Source organism: Microcaecilia unicolor, chromosome 1 (genome assembly GCF_901765095.1).
Source record: "Microcaecilia unicolor chromosome 1, aMicUni1.1, whole genome shotgun sequence".
Classification (NCBI taxonomy): domain Eukaryota; kingdom Metazoa; phylum Chordata; class Amphibia; order Gymnophiona; family Siphonopidae; genus Microcaecilia; species Microcaecilia unicolor.
This window is the reverse complement of record NC_044031.1, coordinates 495,692,809-495,706,570: the sequence shown is the minus strand read 5'-3', so window position 1 is coordinate 495,706,570 and position 13,762 is coordinate 495,692,809. Positions and strand designations below refer to the sequence as shown.

At 42.2% G+C, this 13,762-nt stretch overlaps 1 protein-coding gene and 1 non-coding gene across 2 annotated transcripts; both read left to right on the top strand.

Annotated features, from left to right (window-relative positions):
• The first annotated feature begins 552 nt into the window (after positions 1-552).
• RPS20 (ribosomal protein S20) lies at positions 553-13,065 on the top strand. Its single transcript, XM_030214590.1, has 4 exons — positions 553-682; positions 4,588-4,687; positions 6,965-7,038; positions 12,838-13,065. The coding sequence occupies exons 1-4, from the start codon at positions 680-682 to the stop codon at positions 13,018-13,020; spliced, it is 360 nt and encodes a 119-aa protein (XP_030070450.1). The 5' UTR covers positions 553-679; the 3' UTR covers positions 13,021-13,065.
• On the top strand, positions 5,814-5,879 carry LOC115460875. The gene has a single exon (XR_003940646.1). It is a non-coding gene; the product is annotated as a small nucleolar RNA U54 (small nucleolar RNA).
• Positions 13,066-13,762: the final 697 nt, after the last annotated feature.

Sequence of the window (13,762 nt, the reverse complement as noted above, 5' to 3'; positions counted from 1 at the left end):
TGTGAAGTGCAGGAGAGGAGGCAGCGCTACGGCGGGGGTGGGAGAAGGTGAGGATGGGCCTGGGCCCATCCAGGTCCACCCGTAGCTACGCCCCTGGTAGTAAGGGTTATCTTACTGTGTGGACATTTGGGGGAGACATTTTACAGCAGCTTAGTAAAAGAACCCCCTAGATTGTAATACCTTGAGCTACTACTGAAAACAGTGTGAGCTTAGCTAAATTCAAATAAATTCAAATTAAATAAACTAGTCTTGGTACTTGACAAGTTTACCAACTGTAGTAAGAAGTTTCACTGAAGGAATTGTTATAGGAACCATGCAGGAGGCCTTGCATAAAACACCAAAAACTAAGACGGTACAAAGATATCCCCCTTCCCCTCTCTCCCAGGGAAACTTGGCATTAGTTGGTCAGCCACAAGGGGTCGCCCTGCTGCTGAACGCCAGGGTCCGAACACGTGTGCTTTTCTTCCTTCCCGGTCTCCAGGTCTTCGACGTTCTCTCGTGATGTCATGCCGCAAAACGAACCTATAAGTAAGCCCGATCTCACGACGCTCATTCTTTTCTAAAGTAAAGGCCTAAGAGGCTGGTAGCTTGCTCTTTTCCTGACTCACCGCTGTTCGGTCGCGCCGGACTTTCCGATCCCCGTCGACGATTAAGTCGGTCAGGAAGCTGCTTCTTGGCCATGGTGAGAGAGCCGGCTCTTTAGGGGAGTCTGCAGTAGAGAAAAAGGAACGGGGGGTTAACAGCTGAGGGGGGCGCCATGGAGGCCGGTGTAGCAGCCGCGCTCGCGCGCCTTGGTGCGTCACCCAATTTGAAGCGTCTCGCGCTACTGGTGGCGGTGCTGCTGCTGCCAGGAGTGTTGGCGGGCGGCTTGCTGCCCTTATGCTTAAGGTAGTTCTTTATTTCCTTTCCTCCTCCAATGCTGGCGGAGTGCCGGCGTAACACGTGAAGTTCGTTCCTCTGCGGAGAAAGGAGACTTTATATTAATGGCCGGAATGCGAGAATGTGTGACCGGGTCCGCCACAGGAGGGTGTCAGTTCTCGTGTTGGGCGTCACACTCGCGGGTTCAGATTGTGGGAGCTCTTAGGGGCTTTACAAACATAAATTATATGGAACTATTGGGGGCAATTCTACGGAATTATTAGGTGCAATGTCCCTAAAAAGGTTAGCCATGAATTTCAAATTATTTTTTTTCTCTTAAGTTGCTGTTAACGCTTGCCGTAGTATTTGCATTGTCAGAGCGCCTCCTAGTGGAGTTCGTAATCTATGCAATCGCGCTTGTCTGTGGTACCAAAATGATGGGAAAGATTTCGGTAGCTTTCTTTCACATTTTCTTGGTCTTTGCATTTCAAGATATGCAATCTTTAATGCTTTTTGTTAAGGTGGTGTTGACGACTGTAGGTTTTTCATTTATTGTTTATCAATAGAAATCAAACAAAATAAAACATGGAGTGGCCTAGTGGTTAGTTCAATTCCCACTTCAGCCACAGGCAAGCTCCTTGTGACTCTTGGCAAGTCACTTGACCCTCCGTTGCCCCAGGTACAAATAAGTACCTGTATATAATATGTAAGCCACATTGAACCTGCTATGAGTGGGAAAGCGCGGGGTACAAATGTAACTAAAAATAAGATGATACCTTTTTTATTGGACATAACTTAATCATTTCTTGATTAGCTTTCGAAGGTTGCCCTTCTTCGTCAGTTCGGACATTTATTGTAAAACTGAAGCTATTTGTATGTACTTCACGCAGAGTGCAGTCGATAAACTTTCTCTGGCGTTAAGGAACCGGGAGGGGGAGGCGTGTACAGTAGGACAGTCTTGATAGTTAAGAGAAATTTGATTAAGTACAGAAACATGAATGTTTCTAAATTTACAAAACTAGGATTAGTAGACCACAAAATATAATTGAAGTTTGAGCAAAGAACCTAAACGTAAGACTAAGTACAAAATGATTTAAAAAAAAAAAAAGCATACATTATGTTGTATGGTGAATTTATTTTGAAGCTGGAATCTGTTGGTACATTTTAATTGACTCCACCCAAAATTGCTTCTGACTCTATAGCTCTGCTAGGAACCACATTGATGAAAATGATGACACACAGAGACCTAAGTTGAAGTGGCAGTTAAGATGTGGGACATTGCCAGAGTATACTGATTAATTTCCTTGTCTGGATGACCAGAGAGTTTGACTGAGGGAGAGCGTTAGATGTGGTGTATTTAGATTTTAGATAATAGAAATAGACTAAAATAAAACAAAGACAATAAGATGATACCTTTTTTATTGGACTGACTTAATATGTTTAGATTTTAGCAAAGCCTTTGACACAGTTCCGCATAATATGTAAACTGAGTGCCCTTGGTATGGGCCCTAAAGTTACTGGGTTAGGAACTGGTTGAAAGGTGACAGATGGTAGTGGTAAATGGAGCTCATTCTAAGGAAAATATTACCAGTGGTGTGCCACAAGATTCGGTTCTTGGGTTAGTTGTTTTTAGCATTTTTATAAGCAATATTGCTGAAGAGGTTTGCCTCTTTGCAGATGATACTAAAATCTGCAATAGAGTAGACACCTCTGATAGTGTGGATAATAGGAGGAAGGCAGCTTAGATTTAATGCTTAAAAAATGCAGGGTAATTTGGGCTGTAAAAAACCCGAGGAAACAGTACAGTTTAGAGGGTGAAGAACTTTTATGCATGAAAGGAGCAGGACTTAGATGTGATCATATGTGATGATCTTAAGGTGGCCAAACAGGTAGAAAGGGCGATGACAAAAGCTAGAAGGATGCTTGGGTGCATAGGGAGAGAAATGGGCAGTAGGGAAAAGGAAGTAATGATGCCCCTTTATAAGACACTGGTGGTACCTCCTTTAGAATATTGTGTACAATTCTTCAAAAAGATATAAACAGGATGGAGTTGGTCCAGAGATCGGCTACTAAAATGGTTGGTGATCTTCATCTTAAAGCGTATGGGGACAGACTTACAATATGTTTACTTTGGAGGGAAAGGGGCGATATGATAGAGACATTTAAGTACTTATGCGGCATAAAAACGTAGGGGGCAAGTCTTTCAATTGATGGTAAGATCTGGAAAGAGGACACAGGATGAACATGAAAGGGGCTAGACTCGGAAATAACAGGAAATACTTCAGGGAAAGGGTGGTGAATTCATGGAACCTGGTGGAAGTGGTAGAGACGAAAACAATATCTGAATTCAAGAGATCTTGGGACAAGTACATAGGACAATGGTTCCCAAATTTTTTTTTTGTTCACGGCACCCTTAGTGGAGCAATTTTTCAAGGTGCACCTCCCAACCCCCTGCCACATAGGTCTCCTTTTCTCTGCAGCCCCCTCCTCTCCAGCACGCCTCTCCATTCCCTGCAGCTCCTCTCCTCCTAGATAGTTCAGCACACCAATCCCTGCATCCCCTCTCCTCCCAAATAGTCTAGCACATCTCTCCCTTCCCTACAGACCCCCTCCTTCCATAGGTCCTGCACGCACATCACATTTCTCCCTTCCCTGCACCCCCGCTCCTTCCATAAGTCCAACACCTCTGCTTTCCCCAAATCCAGCATCGCTTGCTACCTTCAGGTCCAAGATGCTACCGCTTCCTTCTTAACTCTGTCGCCACTGCAGTGCTTGCAGCTTACATTTTCGGGCTGTCCACGATTCACACAGGAACTCCGGGGCCTTTCCTCTGCCATGTCCGGCCCTCTCTGATGCAACTTCCTGTTGCGAGGGCTGGACGTGACAGAGGGAAGTCCCCACAGTGCCTGTGTGAATAGCAGATGGCCCGAAAATGTAAGCCGCAAGGAAAGAAGGAAGTGACAGATTCCAGACCCGAGGGAAGAAAAAAGTAGGGTGCGATGCTGGATTGTGGGTGGCTGGGGGTTGCCATCTGGGTTCGGGTGGCGGCAGGAGGGAAGTCAGGATTTGCCACACACCCCTGAGAGATTGCTGTGGTGCACCAGGGTGCCGTGGCGCACAGTTTGGGACCCACTGATGTAGGATCTGTAAGGGAATGATAGGGAGAATAGATGGGCAGAGCAGGTAGGCCATATGATCTTTGCCTACATTTTTCTATGTTTTTCTCTCCATTTCTCATTAATTTTGGTGATGAGCAGGCATAAGTGTTTGGGTTTTTTTTGGCTGTTGTAGTTGCACATGGAATTTCATGCCATTTGTATGATGGTCCATTGATTATTTAGCTTGTGTGCATTTTATCAGGTAACGCCAAACTTTTCTGCTGTTAATTTAATCTTACTGTAAGTGACACACTTTCCCTTTTTTTTGTGTGGATCAGCCTCTAGTAATATGCTGTCCAGACTTTTTTGTCAGTTCATTTGGGATTTCATTTTTTAAAAATTATATCAAAAGCACACATTGTGTGAAAATAGTGCAAAAATCCGACAAATATAAATAAAATGTATTTTGAATGAGGCGTTACCCTGCTTCATACTGATTTCTTTGCGTCACTGAGATAAATTGTTCTGTATCCCATGAACTATGCTTATATATTTTGTGGCTTAGTGGTGTCTAGAAAATTGCATATTTGTATTCCTTGTCTTCATTTGTGTATATATCTTAATGTTATAGGCATTTAAAGATACTGGCAAAGCACCTGTGGATCAAGAGGTTGCCATCCATCGGATTAGAATCACCCTGACAAGTCGCAATGTGAAGTCCCTTGAGAAGGGTAAGATGCATTTGCCTGAAGAAGGATGCTATACATTCCAGTTCCTTAGTTGAACATCCAACCATACATTACAGTAAATTGGTAGAGTTAGATTTAGGGGAACCTGTGTATCAATAATGGCTGTTTTTGCATAGCAGTGTAAATTGGAGTTTAGCTTTAAGGAGCTGAATATCTTTAGTAACTCAGGATCATGCCTGCAGGCATTTCTGGAATAGATATTGTAGCACGCATTCATTATCTCCCCCCCCCCCCCCCCCCCCCCCCCCCCCATTAGTAAGTAATTTCTTAGAGGCTGACCAAATTTGATTTCTGTGCCAAAACCAGCCCATTGGTATTTGGCCTTGTTCCAGATTTTGCTGATAATGCTAGTGCATTTTTGGCTGTATCGACACTGTGCACCCCCCCCCCCCCATTGTTTTGTTGGTGGTGTAGTGAGAAGCTGGAGGTCCCAGCAGCCATTTTGACCGAGGACCCGGCATGGGCAGCAGTGACTGGGGATTGCTCCTATCCTGGATAGTCACTACACCATCAGCCATACAGTATGCTTGAAGGAGGAACCCTACCTATGTATAGATCGGGGAAGAGAGGTACAGGTGAGTCTGTGAGGGGGAGGGCCCCTTCTCTTTGGGGGGTGAGGGAGGCGGTTTCCGGGGCTGGCTGAAATGGCGATGAATTTTGGCTGCAGACTTTGTTTCGGCCAAAGCTCAAAATCTTTGTTTTGGTTGGCCTCTAGTTTGCTTTGGATCAGTCTTAGGCGTTATGGAGGTGTGACCACAGGAGTTGTTGACTGATAGTCCTGTGCTTGACTAAGTGGACAGCACAAGCACGGTACATCACTGATCTAAAACTGGGGAGGGGAATAAATCTTTTATCGTTTTAAAGTGATTAAGATTAAACATTTGAGAGCTAGTGCTGAGCATAACTAAGCTATTTTCTCTGCTTGGTGCTGCAAGATGTATACTTCATGTAATGTTTCTTCGTCATAGACCTTCATAGAAATACTAGAGAGTTACATTAGCAGATTGAGGATTATAACTGGGGGGGGGGGGGGGGGGGGGGGGTACTGTGCTAGGTGCAAACATATTAGGCATTAGGATTGACAGGTGGAAAATTATTTGAAAAGAGTTGGCTATGAGGATAAACTGGAATCTTGAATGATCGTGACAGATTCATACGCTATTCTGAGCCAACTTCACATATGACAATCTTGAATAACAATATTAAAGAAGTGAGACTAGACAAGTTGTGGAAAATCTGAGTTCTTTTCACTACTGCTTTATTTTTATTTATTTTATTTTTGTTACATTTGTACACCGCGCTTTCCCACTCATGGCAGGCTCAATGCGGCAGGCAATGGAGGGTTAAGTGACTTGCCCAGAGTCACAAGGAGCTGCCTGTGCCGGGAATCGAACTCAGTTCCTCAGTTCCCCAGGACCAAAGTCCACCACCCTAACCACTAGGCCATATACATGGTGCAGTGTTAAGTTTAACATTTCTGACAAGGTAATTGATTTTTAACCCCCTGATTGGGTTTGGAGTTAGCTCGCACCTTTCTCAGACATTCATGGCGAGTTATGTTCCTGTAGAGTAGGTATTTTCCTCTCCCCAGAGAGCTTACAATCTAGATTTGTACCCAAGGTGCTGAATGGTTAAGGGGCCCTTTTATTATAAGGTTGCTGTAGAGCAACCCGAACTACCACCAGTCTCTGGAGGTAGTTCCACCTCGAGCATGTACCATTTCCAGCACAACGAAAAATATTTCTTGAATTTGTACTTCAGTGCTAACCCAGTGGTAATTTACTGCTGGGTTACTGTGGGAGCCCTTATCGCCACCTCAGTGGGTGGCGGTAAGTGTACCCTGCTGCATGGCCAGACGGTAAGACTAATCTTACCACATAGCCATTTTTTTAAGGGACCTTTTACCCAGTGTGGGAAAAGGGGCCCTTGCACGCTGGAAAAACAGCTTCCACTGCTACTGCAGGGCCCTTTTTACTGCAGCTTGATAAATGGACCCCCAAGTGTCTTGCCCAAGATAGAGAGCCTTGTTGAGGTTTGAATTTGGCTTCCCTGGTTCTCAGCCTGCTGCTCTAACCATTAGGATACTTCACTCCACCGAGTGGTGGTTTATTTTAAATTCTGTGATTTGTATTATTTTTTTTTAGTCAGATTGGACAATTTTGGAAGTCTAATAAAGCAAATAAAAATTAACATGTGCTACATGGAAATGTGCTTTTTCATTACTTTCCTAACAATCTGTATAAACTTTTTTTTTTAAAGTTTGTGCTGATCTGATCCGAGGAGCCAAGGAAAAGAATCTAAAAGTGAAAGGACCTGTTCGCATGCCTACCAAGGTATTGCATGAGATTTCAGAGGAGGGAATGCAATAATGTCTTAGAGATTTGTTACAAATGTGATTTTTTTTTTTTTGTTTGTTTTGAAGTTATGCATTAATTTAGCTTGTTTATGATCACAGCCATGCGTATATTGAAAGGAGTGAGCTGGTGCTAAGTTTGTTGACGTGCATTCAGATTCAATGTCTGAGGAAGAAATTGAAGCTTTTTCTGCTGTTTTGCCATTAAAAGCATCAGATGGTTTGATTCTCCCTCCAGTTTATAAAAGGCCCTCTCAATGTAGACAACTCAGCTGTAGATATGACTTGTCCCTCATGTTTTTCTGATAGGTATACACTCAAGCTTGAAAATTAAGAAAACAATTGCCTACTGAATTAAATATAGAATATGTATGTTACTTGTTAGGTGAAGTTCAGAGCACAGATTGCCTCAGATTCCATTTATATCTTTCTATCTTTGAAGTAAGATCAGGATTAAAACATAAAAACCTGTAAGTAAGTTTGCTTCTAATTCTGAATAGTGCATCTTAAGGGCTCGTAAATTGCTTTGGTTGTACCACAGAAAGGTGGTGTATCAAGAATCAATAAACATTTAAATCATTTGAAATTAAGTGGCATGTGTATGTACTTGAAACTTCAACATAAGTGATGGCTAGTTGTCCTGGTTGGCTGTTTTGTGTGTGTTTGTGGAAGGTACCACAACTTCTCTTTCTAGTGCTATCATTCTATCTACATATCTTAACATGAGCTACATCAGTGATACTGTTAACTTTGGTACCAATTAGTGATGATAGTTTTCAGTGGGATTGAAACCATTGGGGCCTGGACTCATGCTAATTCATTGCACAAAGACCAGTGAATGGCTTTTAAATGGCTGCTGCTTAGCTTGAATCAGTGACCTGTTTAATCCTGCTTGTTTTCCAGTTTTTTTACTACACTACTCTGATCATGGGATACATACCTGTTGTGTAGCTGTTTGGGTGATTGTCTGCCTCTGGTAGTCCTGATAATTACTCCCAGAGGGGCTATGTATAACTCGAGACTACCTCTACTTCAGGAAGCAGGTGGAAGCCTGGCTCTTGACAATTCTTTATATCCTGCTTAACTGTACAAAGAACTTGCCTAGAGTTTAGCTACTCCTCTGTTTGTTCCAACTGACTCTGTACTACATGTCTCCATCTCTATATCTGCAGTTGACCCCTCAGCTATATGGTAAGCTGTTTTACAGAAAAGCATTAGCATCATATCTATGTTGTTTGAATGTTATGTGTGCTTAATTTTTATTTATTTGTTACATTTGTATCCCACATTTTTCCACCTATTTGCAGGCTCAATGTGGCTTACATAGTACCGTAAAGGTGTTCGCCAAGTCCTGTAGAGAAACAAATACATGGTGGTGATGTGGTTGATTAAAGTTCAGGCACAATGGGGATCGAAGAGAGGTGTTGTATAGTGTCCATTACGAGCTTTGGTTTTGCTGTGTTGCAGAGTGTAGGCATTTACGTTGGGTCGATAGGGTATGCCTTTTTGAACAGGTTGGTTTTTAGTGATTTTCTGAAGTTTAGATGGTCATAGGTTGTTTTCACAGCTTTTGGCAGTGAGTTCCATGGTTGTGTGCTTATATAGGAGAAGCTGGATGCGTAGGTTGCTTTGTATTTCAGTCCTTTGCAGTTTGGGTAGTGGAGGTTTAGGTATGTTCGTGATGATCTGGTTGTGTTTCTGGTTGGTAGATCTGTGAGGTCTGTCATGTAGCCTGGGACTTCACCATAGATAATTTTGTGGACCAGGGTGCAGATTTTGAAGGTAATACATTCTTTGATTGGGAGCCAATGCAGTTTTTCTCGGATGTTTTATTAGCATTATGCTGACACCATAAGTACATAAGTAATGCCACACTGGGAAAAGACCAAGGGTCCATCAAGCCCAGCATCCTGTCCACGACAGCGGCCAATCCAGGCCAAGGGCACCTGGCAAGCTTCCCAAACGTACAAACATTCTATACATGTTATTCCTAGAATTATGGAATTTTCCCAAGTCCATTTAGTAGCGGTTTTTGGACTTGTCCTTTAGGAAACCGTCTAACCCCTTTTAAAACTCTGCCAAGCTAACAGCGTCCACCACGTTCTCCGGCAACGAATTCCAGAGTTTAATTACGTGTTGGGTGAAGAAAAATTTTCTCCGATTTGTTTTAAATTTACTACACTGTAGTTTCATCGCATGCCCCCTAGTCCTAGTATTTTTGGAAGCACTGTGTTTGTTCAATCAGAATATCTTTCTATTTTGTGTGAAGATACGACTTTTTTTAGGGGATCACTCGGCGTTGCAGTATATTGCTTCTCAGAATTGTATTGTTTTCACAATACTGCCGAATGTTGTCAGCTATTTCTTGCGACCTCTGATGCAGGTGCTGAATGCCGAAACACAGACCATGTCAGGTCCATTTAAGTATTGTTTCATCAACATATATGATTAAAGCCTTCATTCCCCTTTTTTGAAGGCCCTTGGAGCTTTTTGTTTCGCCTCTTTAGCGCACTGACATTGATCCTCTCTCGAAGCATGGCAGCAAGAGCATCAAAGCACTGTTGTCATTGGTGCCCTCAAAGCACCCTAAACATGAGGACCACATACCCTTTTTGATATTGGAGGGGGTGCGACAGCTTCCATGGTGCCGAGACCTAGCTTCTGATACACCTTGAATGTCTCCCCTTATTCATCTCTTTTCCAAGCTGAAGAGGCCTAACCTCTTTAACCTTTCCTCGTACGAGAGGAGTTCCATCCCCTTTATCATCTGGTTGCTCTTCTTGAACCTTTTCTAATTCTTCTATAACTTTTTTTGACCAGAACTGAATGCGGTACTCAAGGTGTGGTCACACCATGGAGCAATAAAGAGGCATTATAGTATTTTTGGTCTTATTCACCATCCCTTTCCTAATAATTCCTAGCATCCTGTTTGCTTTTTTGGCTGCCGCTGCACATTGAGCAGAAGATTTCAGCATATTATATACAGTGATGCCTAGATCTTTTTCTTGGTTACTGACCCCGAAGGTGGACGTTAGCATCAGGTAACTATGATTCGAATTATTCTTTCCAATGTGCGTTACCTTGCATTTGTCCACATTAAATGTCATCTGCCATTTGGATGCCCAGTCTTCCAATTTCCTAAGGTCTTCCTGCAATATTTCACAGTCTGCACGTGTTTTAACAACCTTGAATGGTTTTGTGTCATCTGCAAATGTAATCACCTCACTCATTCCGATTTCCATATCATTTATAAATGTTAAATAGCACTAGTCCCAGTATAAATCCTTGTGGCACTTCACTGTTCACCCTCCTCCATTGAGAGAAATGACCATTTAAACCTATCCTCTGTTTTCTGTCCAATACCCAATTCCTAATCCCCGCCAAAACATTGCCTCCTATCCCAGTACTCATTTATATTCTCAGGAGTCTCTCATGAGGAACTTTATCAAAAGCTTTCTTAAATCTAGATACACTACATCAACAGGCTCACCTTTATCCACATGTTTATTCACGTCTTCAAAGAAATGAAGCAAATTGGTGAGGCAAGACTTCCCTTGGCTGAACCCATGTGGACTCTGTCCCATTAAGCCATGTTTGTCTATGTGTTCCGGAATTTTATTCTTTTATAATAGTTTCCACTTTTTTTTCCCGGCACTTACATCAAGCATACCGGCCTGTAATTTCAGGTTTCGCAGAACATAAGCATTCATGTCATTTCAGAGCCATATCTCTGGCTGGAAAACACAACTGTCTGGTGGACAAACTGAGTCAGATTCTGCAACCTCATGAGTGGGCTTTGGACGAGGTCCACTCATTACAACAACAAAGTCCCTCAGTTCTGCTTCAGACTGGGAGCACACAGAAGACTAGCCTTGGATGCCTTCCTCATTGGAGAAATATATTCTCCAATTCCTCACATAGCGAAAATTCCTCAGACTCAAACAGGATCAAGGAACTGTGATTCTGATCACCCGTTATTGGCTGAGAATTATTCCCCTCTCCTGGAGATCCATGGAGACTGGATTGTTTTTTTTAACACTAACACAGGATCTGGAATCTCCATTACATCCCGACCTTCAGTCCCTAGACCTCACTGCTTTGATAGATAGTAGTACTGGATCCCTTCAATTTGCTAGTGTCATGTCCTGTTGGTTTCTAGAAGTTTCCACTAGGAGGCCATACAGTTTTAAATGGAAGAGATTTGCCACCTGGTGTGAGGGCAGGCGATTTTTTCCTGTCTTACAAACTGCTGAATATCTTCTACATCTAAGTCAGCTCTCAAGGCAACTATGTTAAGGTTCATCTTAGTACAATTGGAGCATATCACCAAGTAGAAGGTAAACCCATCTCTTCTTAGCCTTTAGTTGCTCACTTTATACAAGGCTTCTTCTGAAGCCTCCCATCAAATCTCCTATAGTTTTGTGGGATTTCAGTACTGTTTTAAGCCAGGTGAAGAGAGCTCCTTTTGAGACAGCGTCACCTGAAATACCTGACTTTGGTTGGTCCTGTTTTTGGTAGTGGTCAGTGAGCTCCAGGCTTTAGTAGTTAATCCATCTTACACAGTTTTTCAACAGTGTTTCTTCCTTAAGGTAGTGTCAGAATTCAAAGTTAAGTGCAAGCGGATTGTGAAAAATTGCAAGAGGACCTTACAAGACTGGGCTTCTAAATGGCAGGTGATGTTTAATATGGGCAAGTGCAAAGTGATGCATGTGGGAAAGAGGAACCTGAACTGTAGTTACTCCACATTAGGACTCAACGACCAGGAAAGGAATCTAGGTGTCATCGTTGATGATACGTTGAAACCCTCTGCTCGGTGTGCAGCGGTGGCTAAGAAAGCAAATAGAATGTTACGTATTATTAGGAAAGGAATGGAAAACAAAAATGAAGATGTTATAATGCCTTTTATCGCTCCATGGTGCGACTGCACTTCAAATAGTGTGTGCAGTTCTGGTCACTACATCTCAAAAAAAAGATATAGTGGAATTAGAAAAGGTACAGAGAAGGACGATGAAAATTATAAAGGGGTTGGGACAACTTCCCTATGAGGAAAGGCTAAAGCAGCTAGGGCTCTTTAGCTTGGAGAAAAAGACTGTCGAGGGGGAGATATGATAGAGGTCTATAAAATAATTAGTGGAGTGGAACAGGTAGACATGAATCGCTTGTTTACTCTTTCCAAAAATACTAGGACTAGGGGGCACGCAATGAAGCTACAAAGTAGTACATTTAAAACAAATGGGAGAAAATATTTTTTCATTCAACATGTAATTAATCTCTTGGAATTTGTTGCCAGAGAATGTAGTAAAAGCAGTTAGCGGAGTTTAAAAAAGGTTTGGCTAGCTTCCTAAAAGAAAAGTCCATAAGCCATTATTAAGATGGACTTGGGAATTTCTAGGATAAGTAGCATAAAATTATTGTACTGTTTTAAGATCTTTCTAGGTACTTGTGACCTGGATTGGCCACTGTTGGAAACAGGATGCTGGGCTTGATAGACCTTTGGTCTGTCCCAGTATGGCAATACTTATGTCCTTAATTGTGGTAACTTTTTTCTTTTCTTTTTAAGTTCAAATATTTTCCTAGTGTGGGTATCTAGTGCTGGTTGGCTCTGTCAGATCTTTGAAAATGTTTTCACTATTTCTTGAAAGGTTTAATTTATAAAGTTTTTTTTTGTTCTTTGAAAAGGCAAACCCCTTTTCCTTATTTTAGTGCTCAACACTACCTAAAGTGAGACTTGGCTGGAAATTGGTGTGAACAGTCAGCTAACTAGTTCATTATATTACAGACTCTGCGTATCACTACCAGGAAGACTCCTTGTGGTGAAGGCTCCAAGACCTGGGATCGGTTTCAGATGCGCATTCACAAGCGCCTGATTGATCTTCATAGTCCTTCTGAGATTGTCAAGCAAATCACTTCCATCAGCATTGAACCAGGTGTAGAAGTTGAAGTTACTATTGCTGATGCCTAAATCTGGTTTTCAGTTTAATAAAGGTTAACTTGTCATTTTTTTTGACCTTTGGCGCTTTTCTTTGAAGCATGTATTAAGTATGGAAAGCATACTTTGTGTCTTCTCTAAACATTCCTAATTGAAAGATCTATGTATTTGACATTCTTATTTTAGGTGCAAGGATAAGGGTAAAGGTGTAGTATGTATGATGGGATATTTTTCCCATGGTAGACATTTGTATAAAAAAAAATCAACATTTTATTCCAGGAGGGTCTTGGGCTTTTATAAACACTGCCCTTTCAATGATGCCCAGCACAGAGATTAGCAAGGAGTTAAACCATTAATTTACCACCATGAGCAGTCTCTAGATTCTAGATTCAATTGGTCTTTAATGCAAATAAACAGAAATAAACACTTATAGGGCACTGCCTGGTCTGGAAGCAGTCTTCTATCCAACACCCTCAGACTGGAAGATCAGCCACTGAAGCTGGCTGGTGAGCATTGTATGAAACTTGTGAAAAGGCAGTGCAGCCTCAGGGGTTGGTAGTAGGTTAGGAGCAGGTTGGTAGCAGAGCTTAAGACATAAAAATGGAGATCTAGTATACATTGAGAATGGGGTACTGTTTACCATTCTGCTCTGCATGAGTGTCTCTTTGGTTATTTTATTAACATGGATGTTCTGTGGTTCCCCAAAGACATCCATGACCCTTTGTCATATGCCTCCTACCCATAGGTTTATGGGCCAAGTGTCTGTGCAGACCTT

What these genes read in the sequence shown, in the direction of transcription:
- RPS20 (XM_030214590.1), top strand. An exon ending in TGTGAAGTCCCTTGAGAAGG is followed by an intron (nt 4,688 to 6,964) that starts GTAAGATGCATT and finishes TTTTTTTTAAAG; the next exon opens with TTTGTGCTGATCTGATCCGA. An exon ending in CTGTTCGCATGCCTACCAAG is followed by an intron (nt 7,039 to 12,837) that starts GTATTGCATGAG and finishes ATTATATTACAG; the next exon opens with ACTCTGCGTATCACTACCAG.